We start from the raw sequence: 23,078 nt of genomic DNA, 5'->3' as shown, positions 1-23,078 counted from the left end.
CAGCAGTAGCTTAAAATAACCGCCGCACTTGCGGCATTCTGCTATTTTTTCGTTTTGTAATATTAGTAAAAGGAAGTAATTAATCGATAAAGCTCAGTCACTGACAATAGGCTCTAGGAAAAAAGAGGTTCAGGCTTTTCGAAGAGATAATATTGTATATTAAATTTACAAGTGACAGAAAACTTGTATTGATCGCCATAGAAAATACGTAGAAAAAATATGTCACTAAATATTTTATTATGCTATTGTTTTTGTTTGATTTAAATAACATATTTTTTAATAATTTGTCTTTTTTCGTTTTCTGAAATATTATATAAATATTAAATTTAATACACATAAATATGTGTATTAAAGTTTGCACAAAATATCAAAAGGCAGAAAGAAACAAAATAGTTCAAAAGTCACCACCTTCTTGTGACTTATATATTTATCTTTTTTAATTATCAAATTACTAGTTCTCTCCATATAAACAACAATATGGTATATTCTCTATATATACAAAGACTAATGCCCCTGCAACGTTAGGCGATCTTCCCTATAAATAAAATCTTATACTATCTTCTTTTTGAATTTAGAGATGCATGTAACTCACATGCATTTTATACAAGTTCTAAGAACACTATTTTATTATTTTGTGTATACTAGATCTTTAAAAAGCCATTTTCCTCCCAAAGCCTGCAATCATACTCAATTATTTTTAATACACTCGTCCGTTTTATTATGGTCATACATAAATTGCGTTACTTTTCGCCGTGTGTGATTAACTAAAAAAAGAGAAAAACACAACCAAATAAAAAATCAGTTTATTTTTAACCATAATGATGTTTTTCGTCCGATGATTCACTCGGCTGAAGAAGAAAAAAAAGTCTTAGCTGATTGTGGAAGCTCGCCTCCGGGGTATCTTCACCAAGGTCACCGGGGTGGGTTTCTCCGCTCGGAGGCTGCTCAGTCAGCATGATTGATGATGAACAGGCTGCAAAAAATGCTGTGGCGAAAAATGTTATCTCATGGCGTAAGGGATATGTACATTCCGATCCCCGAGGAGAGCGGAGAGTGCCACTTTGGTAATAATAAAAGTACTTCATCGATCTTTTTTTGCGCCCTTCTGGATCTCTGTGATCGAAAACCGGTGAGACCGGTCGCGAGTTCTCGGTATCGAAAAAAATTGTTTACATTCACGTCTTATCTTATGGGGATAATCAAAACCCACAAAAACTTCAGATGCGCTAAACTTGAACCAGTGAAAAATATTTGTTTATAATATATCTTAAGTATTTACGTATATTTGTAGCTTAAATAATTTTTAATATTTCAATGTGCTCCTCTTTGGGTTTTTAGTAACGATATTAAAGTGTTTCAATTGACAACGAAGCAATCAACATCGATGGAAAAATCATGATGAAATGTTTTCAATAAGATGATTAAATTTACATACATATTTTTAGATATAACACATGTAACTGATTCAAAATCATTTTTATGTTTCCATCTGTATCGTGATAATATATAATGTAGAAGAAAATAAAAAGTTAGTGGTTTTATTTTAAGGAAATAGTTTTGGGGTAAAACTATCGCAAAATTGAGTCTTATATTGTTTAGTAATATTGCTGCCTCAACCTTTAAATGCTGTACAAACGCAGCTTATGCCCACACGCATGCTTTCTGATTTATTTTTCGAGTCTTATTTTCATGGCCAGATGAAGTCAGTCTGTTCTATAGTATCGGGGCGCCTTCGTCACAATTCCATGACTGGATACCATCTGCCTATATAGATTTTAAAACTTCTTGGTACATATATTATTTGATATATATTTATAATTCGTGATGTCCTTCGAAAATCTTGTTTAATAAATTAGTAATTTATTTATTAACGTTTAGTTCACATGTGTTTGCTCCATCGCAATGTGTCAACGTTTTACTCTAAAATATAAGACTTCAATAACAAATGCTATGGTTTAATGTAGGAGTTTTTCCATATTAAATTTGCACCTTATGTGCCACATAAGGTTCAAATTTCAAGATTTGAAAGACGTCCAGGAATATTTCTGAATAGAATATAACTGGTAAGACTTTATTAGCTGTTTGTTTAAAGTATAGGTTTGCCATGTTAAAGAAGCAGTTTTTCAAATAGTTTAGAGGTGAGTAGCGATATTGCTCGGCACGGAGTTACATTTTTTTCTAGTTTTTTTTCTAGTTTTGGTATCGTAATCACTTTAGTCATAATTTACCTTTACATGCAGCGCTAAATATATAGGTAAATTTTAAAATAAATGTGTTTATATTTGTTCAATCCGAAGGTGTGTAGAACAAATGTTTTTTGAGTTATATATCTGCTTCTTGAATACGACTTGTATTCATACCCTTGCACGTATATATCATAGTATAGTTGTACTTCATTTGAGCGAAGCTTATAAAGCTTTTAAATAACCGTTATGCGTTAGGTAAAGCTGTTTTTATTTACGATGCAATTCTCATCAATATTTACAATTAACGCGACTCGTTTTATTTAAAACCATTGCCTCTTTTTAAGTGCATTCTATGCATATTAGTACATAATAAATAATACACTATTTTATTTTATTAACTTATCGATGTAATAATAGGACATATTTTTCTAAACATTTTTATCTTTATTGTTTGTTGAGCACTATGAACTATGTATCTACGTAAATATAAATTAATTGAATACAAAGAAAATTTAAAACACCTGTTCACCCCGTACAAATAAGCCAAAGAAGCTCTCGTCTATATCGTAAACAAGCCATAAACTCAAATAAAAAAACACATGCATAATATAATTCGTCCTCTATGACGTCATATTTTTTATTCGCTATTTTTTACGATTCATTTATATATGTATATACTATAGCTGCTAACCGTAATTAACTCGATAACACGTGTGAAAGTATGATTCATCTTATTTATATGCGAATGCATTTATTTTAGATATAAAATAAAATAAAACCCAATAAATTAAGTCCACCCTTGGCCTTAATCACACGAGCAAATGTATATTTTATTTATTTCATACGTTTTGAATTAATATTTAATTTAGCATACTTTATTTTATAATGTACTCTTGGCGTTTTCATAGTGACCATAATATTTCATCAGCTGCATAGTGAAACCATTACATAATAGATGTATCTTTACGCATAATAATTTAGTATAATGTATAGTTTATTTTATCAATGAATTTTATTTCACAAAACGTTTGTGTTGAGAGCTTTGAAAATAGCTAGGGACTAGCTATTCTGTAGTGCTGCTTCTTTGCTAAGAGTGCTACTGTGCTATATAAAGATACAAGCAATTCTATCCACCTCAGATTGAAACAATCATACATATGTACATGAAGATACGCAATTGATACGACCACAAAATTGTTAATTCAACCATTGTTTTTTTATTTATTGTCATTTTTAAAATGTTATTGTACTATTCTAAGAAAATCAGAAGGAAAATTTAGTATTCAAGTAGTTTATATTAATGGCTTTTAATTAATATGATGATATAATACATTAAAATAACGTTGTACAAGAAATATATATTGTTCTTAGTATTGATTGGCATAAAATGTATTGTTTTGTCGGTACTTCCCGACCACGGGAAAAAATTTACTCGCAAATACGTGCTAAAAGCGTAATAAATTAAATGGTTATTAGTCTTTACGACTTACTTTTTTTTAATGTAATTACAAACTATTTCACATTGACAAGTGCTAATTAGCAGATGAAATGCGTTTTCTGGGATTACAAGTGCTCCATTTGTTGCCGAATCTCCAGCTGTTCAAACTGTGTCGATTACGCAAAAGCGTTTTTATATATTAATCGTCGCTTCAAAAAGTATTTTGCTAATTCTGGAGTGCCACAGGGACCCAATGTGGGTCTTCCGCCATTTTTTATCTTTATAAACGACATACATGCGGCAATTAAAAACTCGGAATATTTATTGCATGCTGATGACATGAATTCGCACAAATTTGGATTCACTCTCTTCGTTGTGGAGGCGGTCGATCAACGATCGACTACGTTTCAGCATCGCCAAGTGTCACGTTGTCACATTAACTAGATCCTCTTTCCCAGCGGAATTTATTTATAGCTTAGGCGACTGTGTTGTTAAAAATACTGCCGTCGGGGACTTGAGAGTGACATGTGAGTAGGGAAGGAGATTTAATATGCAAGTTTGCAATATGATGTCGAAGATGCTCTGCTTCGTTATGCGGAGCGCGTATCATTAACAATTTATTTCCGATTCGCGTCCACAAATATTTCTAAATAAAATAAAAAATATTTTAAATAATTAATAATAGCTACTTTATTGGAATAAATTGGTGAGTGGTACTCTTGATATAAAATTTTAGGAGGCATCCAAAAATGGTTGATCAAAGACTTTTTTTTTATCAATGACAGTGTTCCAAAATAAAATGATTTACCGCCCGTATATTAAGTTTTTTAGTTGAAATAATTTGTAATTTAAATATTTAATATATCGAAACAATACTGGAAGGGGTATTTTGCTAATCAATAAACATGGTGAATCATGCGAGTGGTACTCGGATTATTTTTTCGGTCAATTAATTAAAAAATAATAATAATTACTATACAGGTAATACCGGTTTTGTTGACTATTTTTTTTTCTTTCGGTAACACCGGTATTGAAAATTCTGGTAGTATGGCAATCCCTACTTGTACCCGAGACGATTACAAATAAAACGTATTTTTTTAATTAACATTGTTTACAAATTTGTATATAAGAAAACAGTTTTTAAAACGTGGTTTTTTCGATAAACCCTAAAGCTATTTATATTAAGTATCCTTAAAAGAAATTACTGAAATGTTATAAATAACATTTTCTTATAGTACTCTCTATTGTAAATATGGGGATTTTTTATTTTAATAATCTTTCCAAGTGAATTCGAGCATGTTCATCAGATGTACATTTTTATTCCAGAAAATATATTTTAATTATAATTTAATATTTATTTTTTAACATATTGATTCTAGTATCTAAAACTGGTATTTGAACTTAACAAATTTATCTGCAAAAACTGTTTTTAATCTTAATACATTATTTTACTATACATTTAATCAGATTTTTAATATATTTAGTCATTATAATATTATGTCTTCAGACATAGTCAGAAATAAAATAAATTAAAAATGTGTTTCAATAAATGAAGCATTAGATATGGCTTCTAGAATATTTACCAATATTCTAGAATAAGTGAGGAAATTTTTCAATCTTAATCTCGATCAATTAGTGGATAATTACTGTTTCACAGCTGTAAAGAATACTACTGTTTATATGTCAACAATCAGATAGATATTTGGTTGAAATGAGCATAATAATAATGGAGACAATCCACGAGACATTTATTAATTAATTAATTTACATACATAAAATCATCGTGTAGTTTTAATATAAAGTTATTCTTTTAGCAAAATGCTAATGATATTTTACAGTATAATTATGGTATTTACATATCAAAGACTGTCCATTAGCGAGCTTTCAAGTTCCAAGAAAAAGCTTAGGCAACATGTTTGCTCACAACAAGTAAATAACATTATCCAACGAAATTCCCCGATGTATTTTCCCAGGAGGTTGCACATCAATAACACTTGTAAATCAAACCGAAACTGGTTCTCGAGCTACGTTTGCGTATTCCTTTTTGTAAAGGCGTCAACCGTGCCTGATAATAAAATATTTTTTACAGAAAACGATCCCAAACTGACGTAACCTTTGCGGTTTTCCGACACAACTTTATGATTTGTCGACTTTTAAAAATAAAAGAAGTTCGCAAAGCTTCTTCAGAACAAGGTGAACAAGTCTTGAAATAGGACGCCGGCCTGAGAACTAAAAACGTAAGCCTTAACTGTCGCTTTAAGTATGTACACAGTAGCAAAAACAAATATTTGTCCAGTGTGTTATTGCCGATTTGAGTACTAAACAACTGCTCGTTGCTAATCTACATTGTAATTGACCTGTGAATTATAATCGAATTATAAAATCTAATTATTGTTTGCAGTATTAATAAAAATATTTATATTTGCACAGTTGTATATTATCAAGTTAGTACATTTTTAGTTTTTCAATGTGGTAGTGTAACGAAACAAATATTGATAATAATTTAAAACATACTAAATACGATGATACGAAATTCAGTGTATAACAATATTATGCATCTATGCTGAGCTCCAAGCTAGAAATTACTCAATTTACATGCAGCGAACATTATTTAATTGCGCCATTTATAATACACTAGCATCGTGCATATATATTTAATCGCAAACCGCGATCATGGCAGGAACATCCCTATCGAAAAATAGATTCCGCGTGCGGTGTTTCTGTTGATTATCCTACTGTACGGAGACATTAAATGAAAATGTTATTAAAAAAATGAGTGGCTGCTAAAAACATTCTTATGAAAAATATAGGATTCGAAGATTGAAAACGCTTTTTGAAACGGGTTAATCAAAGTTTGTTTATAAAAGAAAATGAGATCGCCTTTTCTTATAAGCTTATTACTTTAAAATGCATATCTGTCTTCTTGTCGACCTTTATTGCACTTCAATTTTTATTGTGTCTTAATGAGGTTCTTAATACTTTTTATAGTATTTTTTTGTTACTGAAGCACTCTTGGCAACGTCTTAGAAGTTTTGTGTGTTCTAAAGATAAAAATGAATATAAGATTTTAATATTAATACTATGCTTCTTTTCACGATTAAATCTTGATTTTTACTGTCTAACGTATTATTTTACTCATGATGATTTGTTTTAGTTCAATCTTATTTTTTTGGTTCGAAGACAGAAGCAAAAGGCATCAAAGATTCGCCTATAGTTTTCACTCAAGTTTTAATAGACTCCGAGAAAACAAAATACACAAAACAACTCGTTAAGTTAAATACTCAAAACGGTTTCTTCGCAGCGGTCACTTACTTTTGAACAACGTTTCGGCAGGTATATTCCTGCCATGATCACGTTATGCGGTTAACTGCCGCTCTTGTCTTCAATATGGTCATCATGCGGTCACTTTTAATATTTTTGTATCGTAATCGTCTGTGTTGTGTTGTATGTATAATATTTGATGTTCGAATTTGGTCGTATATTATATTGTAGAAGACAGAACTAGGAGCTTTGTATAACTTTAACATTGTTTGTTCATCAATTTTGAGTTATTAAATTTTTGTTCTGAAAAACGGATTATATTTTTTGATAGTCTTGGGACTTCTTAAACCAATTACGATTAATAAAGATGATTTTTCATAGATGTGACATTTAAGATTAAATGATTTAAAAAGACTCGAGACTGATAGCTAAATATTGACTTTAATTTCTATTTCATTGTTGTGACTGTGGTATTTTTTATTTCGGATTATGTTTTCGATGTGTTAAAAAATATATCATAGTTTTACAGAAATAAATATAAATAAAATCGAGCTAGGTCGTACATCTATTGATTGTAATCTGTAATAATACTTAATAATTAATAAAATAGTTGTTGATTGTGTTTACCTAGTTGTCATGTTGCAAAAGTAATTTTAATATATATGTATTGTATTTTGTATATAAATGTATAATTTTAGTTTCTCTCTAACGTACGTGTTTATTTACAATATATTTTTAACGATTTTCGGAAAACAAGTTTTCTTCGTATTATTTTAACCCTTTGCCGGCCGCGCCATTTGGACCTAATGTATCGCTCTATGCCGCGTATTTTTAGATTTAAAAATAAAATATATGTCAAGTGTCAAGGTACAGATGAATGACATTTATGCCCCATAAGGGCCTCTGGGCGACCGGTGCATTTGATGTCCATTATTGACAGTTAAAAATCGAAGTGCTAGGGTTGTCACAATGAAACAATTATGAATTATTTTTTTGCTTTATTAGCAAAATAAAAAGTAATAAATAAATTTTGTTTAACAATAATAAAAATATCGTTGATAATAATAATAATCATGTTTATTCCAGTTTAATGGGGCAGGGTCGATCAATTTCATATTACAAACCTAAAAACCGAGAGGCATCCCTACGTTTCAATTTTTTTATTTGTTAGATACTAACACAAATCATATTAGTCAAATTCCACATTAATTATCATTTGTGATTTATACGTTTTATACAAAGGCGCAAGTCACTATTGGTAGCCCTGGCGACGTTGAAAAATAAAAGCATTTATTTTAGCCGATTTTAAAATATTTATTTAAGTGGTTTAATTTTAAATATTTCTTCAGATATATTTTTTTATATTATTTATTAATGTAACTAATATGTTCACGGCAATAGCGGTGCGATCGCTTAGAGCCACTATAGTGGTCCGCGGCAATGTAGTGGTTAAAACGATGGAATAAACATGTTGTGAAACATATCTTACTTTTGTTAACCTATTATATAAAGAATATATTATTATTTTTTATTTGTGAAAACTGAAACATATCTACCGATTCTGTGAATTGGGCTTAAATTAAATTTAAGTTATGTAATCATACATAACTTTACATTTTAAATATTGTTGTAAAAACAGTTTTTTATTTCGATTTATAGATGTTTCATATGCTCAGTATATAATATATAACAACCAAGGCTTTCAATTTCACATAATATTGGAAATAAATAACCATTTCTTATGCAGGTATCATATTTATTTCACATAGTTCCACGAATCTGTCAAGCGAGTAGATTTTATTTTCGATAATAAAGCCACAAAATTTAACGACGATCTCGTTAAAGAAACATTTAAAGCCTTATTTATAGCCGATTTACGATCTTTAACGAGATTTCGACAGATTCTCGATTCTCTTTTTTTTAGTTTATGTGCTTTTTATGTCTTAAAAGATAATCGTATGCAGATTGATGCGTAAGAAAGAAAACTACCTTACAAACTGTTGCATAAACAAGCCAAGTATGGCGAGCGTTGGCAGTGTTGACAGCGTTGCCAGGTCTGTTATTACTGCTTGATTTGACAAATAGTGCAAAATTATAGAGCGCATTTGAGACAATATATTACAAGAAAAAATGAAACCGCACGCGGCCTCGTCAATTTTGACTGGTTTTCCTTTTCACCTCGATACAAGGGCAAAATTAATAAAAGGAAAGCGTAGTCGAATAACAGGCCGAAGTAGAGGATCAAATGTATGTTTATCTCTGTGTTTATGTCACAAAGCTCCTTGTGACATAAACATTATAATTTCAATTTTTATAGAATACCACCATAGGAGCTCACTTGACGGTGTAGCTTGTTGCATTGATTTTGACTTTTATGTGCTGAGTAAGTGTGACTGGTCAACTAAAACAGTTCTTAGGGATTGTTAGTGAGGATATTAGGGCTGCCACGGCACATTTAATATCGTAATATAATTTCTTGAATAAATAATAATAGGTACGAGATAACCCTTTCTATTGCGACATATTTTCTGAAATTATATTTTATGCGAAATATTTTAATTAGGCATTAAAAATTATTAAAAATATCTACTCATAATATTTACTTGATAATTAGTCGTGTTTTCTTTGCTGCTCAGTGTTGCCATATAGTGAACTTCCAGTCCAGATAAAAAATATTTTTAATGTAATAAGTTAACAATAAGATTTTAATAAAATAGTTGCTATGCAAAATACACTCAAAAGGTTCATATATACTAAATAGTTTGTAAAGTTAATAGTTCATTTTTGGTTTCGATTTTTCAAATTTAAGTTATAAATGTATTGCTTATTTTGGTTACTAAAGCACTACAGCTGCAGTAGTAGATGTAATTGAATGCATATCAAATCTATACTCCATTAAAAAAACGTTTTTCTAATTTTTATGTTACCTTGGTTGAGTTTTTACTCAAAACGTGTAAAATTCTCTCTTCTCTATTCATACGCGTGTTCACCTCGTGTTTCAAGGAGGTTTTATAAATTCGCTCGATTGCCGTTAATTGTCTCGATACTACTGGTCGTGTTCGTTATTTATTACCGGGTTTACATAACACGAGAGAAATACTACGTATGCTAATACATACATACATTCATATTATGCTCGTCAATTTTCCGGGAAAATTCGTTTCAAAGTTCATCGTACATTTTGTCAATAAATAAATAATTACGTCACTTTGTATATTTTTTGTATAGTTAGTTATATGTACCTGAAGTTTTCCGTGGGTGGGTCCGTAGCGAATTCAACTCTAGATGGGGATGTGAAGAGATAATGCGATTTTTGATGCTTCTTTGTGGTTCCAAGTTGGAAAGCATTTCTGATGCCTTGAATTCCAAAGTGATGTTCAAGTGTGAATGTAAGTAGAAGTGTCAAGAAAGTTTTGAAGTCTGAAGAAGTGATCGTTGGCTTCATGCATTCCTGTATCCATTCTTCCTATGGCACCCTCCATGTATGATTTTATTTTTTGCCGACGGCTAATTATAAAAATTAATTTTTAATTTTTTAAAACAAAATGCCGTTGGTCACTAGAGCATATTATAAAAATAAACATTTTCACGGTAGGGGTTGAAATCGCCGTTTCTATGTAAGATAGCTTGTGTTTTTCTTAGTCCCATTTGAATAAAAGACCCATTTTTTGTCGCCAGTGATCTGATTTTAGAAAAATTGTTGTATTTCTTATATTATTGAATCCCTCAAGTTATGTGGTTCACTTCAAGGCTAATCCATCAATGAAAAACACCAAATTTCATTTTTTAAACCCTCTTCCTTCAATATGTCGCCATAAATTAAACAAATATTTTTTGTAGCAGTTGTTGGAAATTTATATAATATGCAGGTCCTTAGAATTTATTTTAAGGATATTTTGTTCTGTTATTTCCCGGTAATCAAGTGAAAGTGTATTTTTTTTGTCAATAAACAAAGATTAACTAGGATATATGTTTTCAAAAACTATATGCTAAAAAAGCGACATTACTTCTGGGTAGCTATAATAAAAATCAAGTTGTGTAGAGGCGGCCCTCGACTTTCGCACATAATTGGTTCCTGAAAATGTGTGCGAATGTTGAATGTACGAAAGTCGAGGGAAGTAAAAAAAATGAAATTGTGTGTATTTTAAAATATTTATTTATCAAGTAAATATAAGATGTTTAAGAGGCGTTTAAGAGACACGTTTAAGTGGGGTTTGCGGGTGTTTCCTTTGAAAATTTATCAAGAGTTAACTGTTTTCCACTATTCTTTTTCTTTTCTTCATATAGTATTTTATAACATGCTATGTTTTTATTGATCGCCCCACGCACTTGAGATATGCGTTCTTCATTGGGATCACAATCTTCCATAATATTTAAAAATTTGTCAAGGTTTCATTCATATTTTTCATTGTAAAGAGTTTTCCAAAATAAACCTCTCATCTACATTAAATATTTGGCTAGAGGAATATTCTACAGTTTCAATAATAATTGGATAATTAGGAAATAAATTCTTTTGCAGCATCTTTATCCGTATCAGCCGATTGTCTAGTAAATTTAATATTATGAAAAGAATACCTCATTTTAAAATTGTAAAACCAACCGTTACTTGCTTGAAAAACCGTGTTAAAATATTTTTTTAATCTATCCTTCCAATCTTTGTGCAAACTAAGAGCTTTTGCTTGAATAATTGAAATACTCAGAAGGACATCTTTTTGATGTTGGTCATCGATCTACGATGACAAAGATTTTCCATTTCATTCATGTTTTTTTTTGCTGTGTTTTTTTGGAAACATATCATTAAAGATTGTAGAAATATATCTTTATTTTCCACAATTTTGAACGTATTCTTTAATTATATTTTTATTTTGCAAAATTGAACATATCGTAGACCTGTTTGTATCATACGAACGTCTGATTGAAGCAAAAGATTCTCCGCTATCAGAACGTTTTTTTTAAAAAAAAATTAAATTTAAAAAAATTGTTTTTTTTTTTAAATGTGCGAAATAGCGAATTGTGCGAAAGTCGAGGGCCGCCTGTATATAAATATATGTATATTGTATGTATATATATAATATATAATATATATATATATATATATATATATATATATATATATATATATATATATATATATATACATATATATATATATATATATATATATATACATATATATATATATATATATATATATGTATATATATATATATATATATATATGTATATATGTATATATATATATATATATATTTATATATATATATATATATATATATATATATATATATATATATATATATATATATATATATATATATATATATATATATATATATATATATATATATATATATATATATATATATATATATATATTATTTGTCGAACAAGATAAAGTCATAAGAATGACAAGGTAATCAAGTAGATCTACTTTTTTGGAAAATATTTATGCTTCGCGTAATATGGAAATTCTTGATTTTAAGTCGGCTGTTTATTTATAATTTGTAATATTATTATTTGTATATCAATCTTAACTTAATTTTGATATAAAAAGCATAGTTTTATATCAAAAGTCTTTATGTAAATTTTGTACAAGTAGTAAATAATAAAAATCATTATGCAGAAGTAAAATAAATATTATTTTGCGAAAAAATTGCAATGTACCTATGCTATGCAGCAAAATAAGACAATTTTCTATTTACATAACTATTTTAAATCACCTGTATTTGTCATTAGAAATTGATGAATGTAGACAATGATAACATCAAAAACAGCTGTACAAAAAAAATAAAAATATCATGTAATAAACGTAATATTGCAAAAAATTATATTATGTGCATGCTGTAATATGAGTAAGTTAATACATAAAACCATAATTTATTTATTTATAAAATCTATATATTATATTGTTTTTAACAGATAATACTTTACCGCAAAATGATTAACGCATTATTGTATTTAAAACACATTTAAAAAATTGCATTAAACCTAACTGTTTATTAATAATCAAACTTAACGGCAGTATTTTTTTTATTTGCCGTAAATTGTATTTATATAGTATATTTTACAGTAAACAGTAATTATCGAGTTATTTACTTTTACCGATGCTACTTTTTATTTTACAATATTTCGCGATTTCACTTTATTGCGCTATATGTTCATGCATGTGTTTATACTGTAATCTCTTCTCTTCTTTCTTAGTGGAAATCACAGGAAGGCTCGCTGGCTTCAAAGACAGCAAAGATTACACTTATTATTATCAAATTGTGATTTATACGCATTCATATAACGAATCGTATAATAATTTTCTTTTCGTATTGCATTATCCACTGCACACGATCATCGTGATGGTAATTGAACCAATAACGACTACTATACAAATATTAAGTGGTTGATTCACAATAATGATCGTTCAATGGCTTGTGACAATAATTTTCAATGTATATGTACAAATATTATATATTTTACGTTATACTACGTGGTTCATTTGAAACGTTTGTATTTTTGAATTAATAGAAATGGACTTTTATTTGAAGAAAACTATTTACTGACTTTTAATCTCCATTGATTTTAAATAGCGTATGTTATAAATCAACGAAAAACTAACCTAACCGTTAATGAAATATGTATATAAATATGACCTAACCTAACAGACGTTTTAGTTAAATTAATAAAAAATGTGAATATGTTTTATTATGGAGAAACTTTGAGACTTCCTTGTCGTAAAAATAAGATTGTATACTAGAATAGAACCTGTTTGCAACTCAACGAAAATCAAACCTAACAGATAATAAAATATGTATATAATGGTAACATAACTTAATAGCTGACCTAACCTAACAGATGTTTCAGTTCAAAATAATTATATACGTTTTAGTATAAAAAAATATAAAATTAAATACTAGAATATTATCTGTTATTGATTTCTTTACATATGATTTGGGTGATTTTTTAAAACATATTTATTGTTTCTGAATCTGCATTTTCACACACAGGAAACGGGTCATTATAAAGCAATACAGATACTTATTTGAATATGTAAAATAAATGTTTTATAACAACCGAGACCAAGAGGCAAGTTTTGGTCTTATGTTTTGATTAAATGTGCCTTAAAATAACCATAAAACAACCACATAGATATACATCGAACCAAATAGAGATAGTATGTCAAACAACTTTTAGCGCTGCCGTCAAAACATTTCGCGTAAACATGCAAATTAACGTGGGTGCGTCATATAATTAGCATATCAATTAAGGTTCAAAGTTGCATAATTTGTAAAGTACTGGACTGATCAAAAGCTGTCGGTTAAATTACCGCAATTTTTACCAATGACAACAGTGAGCAACCAGTAAACAAAAACTTTTTTATATAAAATATATTGCACGATCTCAAAAGAACGTATTGATTGTTACCTCGTTGTAACACTTTAGACAAAAAAAACTTTTGTATTATTTTATTAAATTGGCATTGCTAATTGTGTTTCAAAATCTTAATATGTGTTTATTGTTATAATTTAACGCTATTTTGAATATTTTTGTCAGTCAAATTTAATACGCTATTTTAAGAACAAATTACTCCATATAATTTCGCATTATGTAAAATGGTTTATTAATGCAAAATTACACGCTTTCTGCTATTACAATACGTACAATAAATGTTTGTCTAGATTTGTCAAGATTTTTTTTAATTTTAAATTATATTTTTAATCTATTGATACACGTCTACAAAACAGGTATTCTTAAGTATATTAATAAAAAAACTGCTTATAACAGCACGTGATGGCAACAATGACTCATTCAAAATTTGCATAATATATTTATGAACACTAAAGAGTCGTGGCATCGTTTTTTTCGCGCCACGAGAGAAACCAGTGTTGCCACATTGACGATCCCTTGCGTGAAAGGGCGCCGCAGGCTAGCGGCTAATTTTTTCTATATCACAGAACGGATCGTAAAAAAATTATGAAATTCGACAAGGCTGAGCGAGTCTCGATACAGCGCCAATGGTTTGCGAGATTTGAATTATTTAAATTGTTACGATTCGGATCGTTGATCTCTGCCCTTGTTGCTGGGTGCAGGAGCTCTCAACCTTGGAGCGCTATCGAACAAAACCATTTTCGAAAGATCAAGGCGAAAAGTAACTATTATTATTAGAGAAGAAAACCTACTTAGTAAGGTATGTAAAATCAAATATTACTATTTAAAATATATATATTTAACAATCGCGTGAATTATAAAAAAATATAAACCTAATCGAATAAAGTTTTTAATTAAATAAACTAAAATAATATAATTTAATTTGAAATGAAAAGTATTTTTTATTATCGGTTTTTTCCCACTGGTTGGTCGTCACTGACCCGCTCAATACAATGTGATTTTCAGTTAGAAGGCCTCCACGGCCATATTGAAAGAAGTCCGCATTTTTGCACCGTGATGATGACCTACCATCATAAAAATATTGAAATTTAAAATCTTCAGTCAGGGGTTTGTGACTTTTCTATTTATTTTTGTTGAATATTTTGATAATAAAAACTTTATTAAAACATTCAAGATTTGTATGAATTTATATTGAAATACATACATACGAATTATGTTTTAAAAATAAATATTCAATGCTTCTAAAATCTGTCTGATTTCTACTCGGCTGGTTACGTTATGTTGGTTACGCTATGTAAAAGCTTATAAACAAGTAAGCAATGCATGAGAATAGTAGTGAAATCTATTGTCACTGATGAACCTATTAAAAAATAGTTGTTAAATGGTAAGAAATATCCATAAAAATTGTGTATACGTCTGAGCTGAGTTTAAATTTTCAAATATTGAGGAACTCGTGTTCAAAAGGCTTACCGCTATTGCGGCCTTTAGACGGTATAATCAAGACATTCAAAGTAAATGGATAAAAATAATATATAACACAGTTTTCGATACTAACATATATAAATAAAAGTAAAGTTCTGTGTTAATTGATCATATTGACAATCATAAAACTATTTTTTAACACCTGAAATCATAATAATAATAAAAGATTAAATTATATATGCTTTTACTACACAACTATTTAATAGTTAATTTGCATAATGTGCAATGCAAACTATAATTCTCTATTAAAATAGAAAAATTAGGTAAAAATATAAATATTTATTTTTATTAAAATTCCGTTGTAACCTGCGTTGTAAGCCCAATGCGTTTCAACGGATTAAATCTTACCTTACAAAAAGTCTTGGTAGCCAATTAACGTCACCAAAACTTGAAATAATGTGACCTGGGAACTTTCAAGCAAAACATCCAACGTTGCACCCGATGTGTGGCAAGTTGCGCCATATTGTTGGAACAACGTGTCTTTCACATCAATATCTTATATTTCGTGCCAAAAATAATCGTTTATCATGCGCCTATAGAGCCCACTATTGACTATTACAGTACGACCTTCATTCTTTTTAATTAAATAAGGCCCAATGACGCCGCCTGACCACAATTCGCACTAAACCATCACTTTTTTGGTTGAAATTGTCTCTTGTGGATCTCATGAAAATTTTCCTTGCCTCATATGCGGCAATTTTGCTTATTAACATACCCAGAGAGGTGGAAATGTTCCTCATCAGAGAATAATATTTTCTTTGAAAAATTAGCATCAACTTTCTACTGCTCTAACACTCACTCTGTGTAAAATGTTTGCTCTCCGTGGTCTTTGGGCTTCAGTTCTTGTGTTATCTGAATTTAATATGGGTGTAGGTGCAAGTCCAAATGCAAAATGCGCCAAAAGGAGCAATAAGAAAAGCCCAAAAGTCGTAAACGCCGAGGAATCGATAATTCTAGGTCTGCGGCCACACTTTCACATACAGCAGTAATATTCTCGATGATGCACAGGTCTTATTCTATCTCCAACTCTATATAGTCTTGTTCATTTTTTTCGCTACGTTGCGAATTATTCGCTCAGTAGGGTGATGTTATTTATGTAGAACAAAAGTATTATTTCTGTAGAACAATTACACAATTTTAACGCATTTCTCAAATGTTTTGTTGCAATTTGACACTTTGAACAAGCGTGATTACTGACAGCTGTCTGATTTAGTGCTGAAAATATAGGAAACTGGAATGTTTCGTATATTTTAGAATAATATTAATTAATACAAATATTTTTTAGACCTTTGAATATCCTTCGTGTAATTAATTTGATGAGCTCATTTTTTAGATATTTCTTTTATACCGTGCAAAGAAAATATTTTTGATCGTCTACTTAGAAAAATTAAAAATATATCAATAATTTTTTAATAGTTTTGTAAAAGTAGTAAATATTATATAGTGCTCTAAAACTCACATTACAACGAACAATATATCTTTAAAGTCTCGAATTACAAATTAGAATGAAAATTAGAATGTCACTTTTGCGCACCGCAAAGTTCACTATTTTTTCTCAATCATTGCTAATTTAATCTGAAAAACTACAGATTGATTTGCCGAGCTACTGTGAATGTATGTTAAGGAAATTGCGTTGCAAGTAGCCTTACGGTTTTTTCGCAAACATTGCTCTGAGAGTTGTTTTACCCTCGATGTTTCTAGCAGAACTTATTAAAGAAGTGTTCTTTGACTCAATAATTATTTAATTTGCATTAGACCATCATTTTACTACCACTGTACTATGGAATGGATATATTAGGTAGACATTATATTGTGCAATACTGGATTATTGTACTCTGATTTATGCCTCTGAATAACCATCCAAGCTGTCACATTACAATGCCTGTCAAGGAAAAAATCGTGTTTTGTATCAGTCTGCGAAAGAATGCGCGCCACCTTAAGCCATTTTTTGCCCATTCTTCGGGCCCCAACTGACCAGTTTCTTTTGATCTTCGTCATTTATGCATTATTTTGGCGCCGGCCGCCAGATAAGACTTCGCGTACTAGCGCACGGTGTGTTAGAGGCACCAGCTGGTGGGGTTGCGGATAAGCGCTCATTGTCGATCTGGCCTCCGGCTGAGCAACACTGTGCTACTCACTCTCTCCGATCAAAACTTGCTTAAGTTGATAAAAAAAAACGTTTTAGTCACTCGAAGACATGGCTTCGGAACTGCCGACGGTCGCGACTCCTCGCTGGAACTCTAAGAAGCAGCGCTGGACCAAGAGAATGCTCAAGAAGCACTTGCCCATCACTAGATGGCTGCCGCAGTACACCAGCGAGCAGTGGATAGCAGATTTGATAGCTGGAATCACCGTGGGATTGACTGTGATGCCTCAAGCTCTTGCCTATGCCACTCTGGCTGGATTGGAACCACAGGTATATATATTATATATGAATATATGTTATTTTACTACATAAACTTATTTTGAGTCAATTTTTTTTATATTGCAAAGTTGAAAAACACTATTATTAGCATTATAATTATACTGAAGTCTTATAAAAAGACATTGTATGACTCTTTAAAAAATATTGTAAATAGTTTTTTTTCAATTTAGATAATATTGATTCAGCATTCAACTACCATATTTATAATTTTATATGTTAATTATTTGTAGTATTATATTATCGATAGAGTAATGAATTATAAAATAAAATTATAATGGAATATTTAAATAAATTACACAGTAGAAAATCCTAATATTGTTGTATTTTATAAAATTAAACAGTGTGTTATTATTTCATTGAACATTAACTTATTTTATCATAAATACAAATTTGTAATTAAATTTAGCCAAGCTTAAAACCATTATTGAAATATTTATTATTTCTAGCTGTTTTTATATTAATTACTCTATCTGTAGTTAAATTTTATGTTCTTTATTATAGAAGTAACTACAAAATAAATTAAATTGTTTAAAGTAATATTTGTATTAAAATTTCTAGTTGACAGTACGTCGAAGAAACATGCTTTGTCATTTTTTAGCTCATTAATAAATATATTTTTCTCTAACAAAATATAATCAATAAAATATTTGAATCTGAACCTTGAAAGATCGAGCTACTTTAGACCTATAATAATTATTATATATTAGATTTAGGCCGGCCAGCTGTTTCGCGATGGGCTTTCATAAATTCTTACTTTGTGCTTATAATCTCGCGCTTTGCGCTCGAAACCTTGCTTCTCTGTTAGTGCTATTTACTAAATTATTCGTATTTGTTGCTTATCTTATCTTATTAGTGAACTTTCGACGTCGTAGGAATTCAAAAATTATTATCAAATAAAAAACAAAAATTAATGTCAGGCATCGTGTTTCGTACATTTTAGAATATTAATATAAGATTTCTATCAAAAATGTATTTTTATGTAAATCTATCTGAAGACATACCTATACAAATTTAAGAACTATTTCCTAATTAAGTTAGCGGTTTTATAATATCAATTGATTTATTTTTCAGTATGGATTGTACTCTTCATTCGTCGGCTGCTTCATATACGTAATTTTCGGTTCTTGCAAAGACATCACAATTGGACCCACAGCCCTCATGGCTTTGATGACATATCAGCAAATCTCTGAGAGAAACCCAGATTTCGCCGTATTACTGTGCTTCTTGTCCGGAATCGTTCAAATGCTAATGGGAATACTTCACTTAGGTATGCCTTTATTTGCATTTTATTGTATCGATTGATTGATTAATCACGGTCTCTTTGTGCAGGTGTTTTGATTGATTTCATTTCAATACCCGTAACCGTCGGTTTCACGTCGGCCACGTCTGTTATCATAGCTGCTTCACAATTGAAAGGTCTGATGGGACTACAGTTCCAATCTAAAAACTTTCTGGATAACATATACAAAGTTTATTTGCACATACACGAGACTAGATTGGCGGATACTTTATTAGGAGTCGGATGCATCGTCATTCTCTTACTACTAAGGGTATGATCTACTTTTTTGTTAATCTAACGCTTGTCTAAGAATATTTTTTATTTGTAAATGCTAACGAATTCGTAGTAAAAAATTAGTTTTTAATTAATATATAGATCGTGTGTTTCAGAAACTTAAGCAAATGAAACTGAACGAAGATACGGATAAAGCTAGAGCGATAGCCAAAGCTGTTTGGTTGTTCTCTACTTCTAGGAACGCTCTTATTGTTATTACATGTTCGATTATAACGTATTTTGCCGAAGAATGGTGGGGCGGATCACCATTTTTGTTAACCGGCACAGTCAGGTATGAGATTCTAGTTCTTAATACAACATTTTAAATTATTCACGCGATGATAATATAATAAAATGGAATATATAGTTATAATATATGAAGTATTATTTATAACTCATATGTATAATGATTCATATGTGTCAATATGCTGGATGATTTCAGCTATAGGAGTTATAAGAAAATAACGCCTGGATCAGCGTAATAAGTAAAAACGTTTTTTAATTAATTTTAGATCAGGATTACCACCATTAAGTTTGCCACCGTTTAGTACAACGTTAAATAATCAAACATATAATTTTGTAGAGATGTGTTCGGAACTCGGTTCTTCGATAGTACTTGTTCCCGTCATTGCCGTTTTGGGAAACGTCGCTATTGCGAAAGCCTTTGGTGAGTATCAGCGATAATGATTTATTTTTTCAATTATGATTCTATTCTCAATGATGTTCAATGCTTTTAGCGAGTGGTGACAGTGTTGATGCCACTCAAGAATTGGTTACTCTGTCTTTGTGTAATATTTTGGGGTCGTTCGTGAGGTCTATGCCGATAACTGGCTCGTTTTCTAGATCAGCTGTTAATCATGCTAGCGGTGTCAGAACTCCATTTGGTGGATTATATACTGGTATGACGGCAAATTATTAATAAAATATAATTATTGTAATATAATCTAATTTTTTACATATTTTTAGGCGTTTTGGTTGTATTAGCTCTCTCTCTTCTGACTCCGTACTTTTATTACATACCAAAAGCTGCATTGGCTGCTGTCATAATATGCGCCGTTATATTTATGATTGAATATGAAGTAAACATATTTATATACATAAACTATAATTAATCATATATATTATTTAACATATATTATTTTTATTTAGGTTGTGAAACCAATGTGGCGATCGAGTCGGAAAGATCTCATTCCAACATTTGTGACATTTTTACTGTGTTTGATTGTCGGTGTAGAAATTGGAATTATTTTGGGTGTTGCTGTTAATATCGTCTTTCTACTTTATCCAAGTGCAAGACCTACGTTACACGTGGAAAAGGACACGGTAATATATACAGATTAACGTTAATGTTACCTTAATATTCTAGAAATTTCTAGAAATGCAATCAGTAAAATTATTACGTATTTAAGCACTCTATAAAGTTCTGGAATATTGTAGGAAGTATTTATCAATTTTAGAATGTGCGTAAGAATCTTTTATAATGTGTTACAGTCAGATAGAAGATTCTCATGTACTTTCAGCTTCTAAAATATTGTAGAAAGATCTAATAAGTACTACAAATGTAACATAAAGATTTTTAAATATGTTCATTAGTTTCCTTAGTACTTTTATTATCTTTATTATTTTATCTGAATTATTCTACAAAAAGAATGTACTTTTTAAAGCCCTTCTATGTTATGAAATATTGTAATTAGTTTTAAAAAGTACTAAAAATTTTATATACGTATGTATTATATTTTTTAAATATGTTCACAAATTGCATTAGTAGTATATAATTATCTAGAACCTTCTACAATTGGAAGATTCTAGTGTTCTACTTTCTAAAGCCCTTGCTCTCGAATCTAAGCCTGTCAGAATTTGTTTGTTTTGAATAATACGCTCAAAAATTCGCGCTTTGCACTCATAATCTCAAGCTTATTTAATATATTTTTTATATATTAGTGAACATTAGACATTTTAATTAATCAGAGATATTTATTACAACAAAATCATGTATTAATCTTAAAAACTTACTTTTTAAACCCTTTTTAGGTTATGAAATATTGTTTTAAAAAAAGTACCACAAATTAAGAAACAAAATAGTATTGAAGAATGTTCATAAATGTTCTTAATACTATAGAATTATCCAGAATCTTTTACAATTGTAAGATTCTACTGTACTTGCTAATCTTAATATAGTTGAAAATTCCAAAAAAATAATCTTAATATAGTTGAAAATTCCAAAAAATAAAAAGTTGAATCTTGTTTATATGCAACATAAAGGACACTTTTTATTCATATGTCCGTGCGTGCTCTTGCTCATACTGAATCTAAGCTTGGTGGTAGGTAATAGAAATATGCGCTCAAAAATTCGCGCATTGTGCTCACAATCTCAAGCTTGTTTAATAATTTTATTTATATACTCGTAAACATTTGACGTTTTATTAAATCAAGAATATTTATTACGTTCAAATAATATAATAATCATAAAAAATACTTTTTAAAGCCTCTTTAAGTTATGAAATATTGTTTTAAAAAAGTGCAATAGAATTATCTACAATTTGATTGATTTTTATGAACCTGAAATATTGTAAAATGTTCTAAAAAATGTCAATTAGAATAATTAGTAATCTAATATTTAGTTCTAAAATATTGTAGATAGATCTCAAATGCATTACTAATTTAAACCTATTTTGTAACTAATATATTAGCTATATTTTCTTTGTCTTTTGCAAACTTTTTTGTACACTCGAATTTTACAGACACTACAGCCAATTTTAATATTAATACTATTATAAAAATGCCAAAAATACATTTCATAACGAAATAAATTTTATTAGTTTATAAATGACTATGTAATAAATTTTAAAGTCATGATTTACATTTATTAATATTAAGTTTATCATATTTACAGACAACTTCTGGAGTAGAATACTTACTGGTCACTCCTGGCAATAGCTTATATTTCCCAGGCGTTGATTATATCAGAGCTTCTGTCAGTAAAGCTGCCACAAAACAAGGCGGATGCTATTTACCTGTGATAGTTGATTGTCGATACGTTTTGGGTAAAAATCTTTCTTCTCACTTCTGCATATTTTTATTTTATATAATAATATAAATCTGGTTGATAAAATTACAGGCGCTGATTTCACAGCAGCTAAAGGTATAGCCGCTTTAGCTGACGATTTTGCTAAACGAGGACAACCGTTAGTATTTTACAACCCTCGTTCTACAGTTGTGGATGTTTTCAAAGGAGCGTCTATCACTAGTTTCCAATATGTGATGGGACATAACGAATTGGACAGTTATCTGAATGGTAATTAATAATACTATATTATTTTATTAACATGGATTTGATTTTATATTATTGTTTATTCA

At 29.7% G+C, this 23,078-nt stretch overlaps 1 protein-coding gene across 8 annotated transcripts in view; it reads left to right on the top strand.

The window, feature by feature from the left end:
* Positions 1-23,078, top strand: part of LOC148227196 (sodium-independent sulfate anion transporter) — a 36,331-nt gene that overhangs the window by 12,336 nt on the left and 917 nt on the right. For 2 of the 8 annotated variants that reach the window (XM_088202957.1, XM_088202956.1), the window contains exons 2-11: positions 17,930-18,160; positions 19,241-19,436; positions 19,499-19,719; positions 19,824-20,013; positions 20,234-20,388; positions 20,459-20,620; positions 20,688-20,800; positions 20,871-21,044; positions 22,615-22,765; positions 22,840-23,016. In XM_088202957.1, coding sequence (XP_088059083.1) covers positions 19,692-19,719; positions 19,824-20,013; positions 20,234-20,388; positions 20,459-20,620; positions 20,688-20,800; positions 20,871-21,044; positions 22,615-22,765; positions 22,840-23,016 — 1,150 coding nt within the window. In that variant the 5' untranslated portion in view covers positions 17,930-18,160; positions 19,241-19,436; positions 19,499-19,691. Of the gene's footprint in view, positions 1-5,713; positions 5,862-17,839; positions 18,161-19,240; positions 19,437-19,498; positions 19,720-19,823; positions 20,014-20,233; positions 20,389-20,458; positions 20,621-20,687; positions 20,801-20,870; positions 21,045-22,614; positions 22,766-22,839; positions 23,017-23,078 lie in introns of those variants that run through there. The other 6 variants (XM_088202954.1, XM_088202953.1, XM_088202955.1 and 3 more) reach the window with 5 other exon arrangements.

Source organism: Plectrocnemia conspersa, unplaced genomic scaffold (assembly GCF_051122295.1).
Source record: "Plectrocnemia conspersa isolate PC_06_02 unplaced genomic scaffold, ASM5112229v1 ptg000013l, whole genome shotgun sequence".
NCBI classification, from domain to species: domain Eukaryota; kingdom Metazoa; phylum Arthropoda; class Insecta; order Trichoptera; family Polycentropodidae; genus Plectrocnemia; species Plectrocnemia conspersa.
This window is presented reverse-complemented; position numbering and strand designations above follow the sequence as displayed.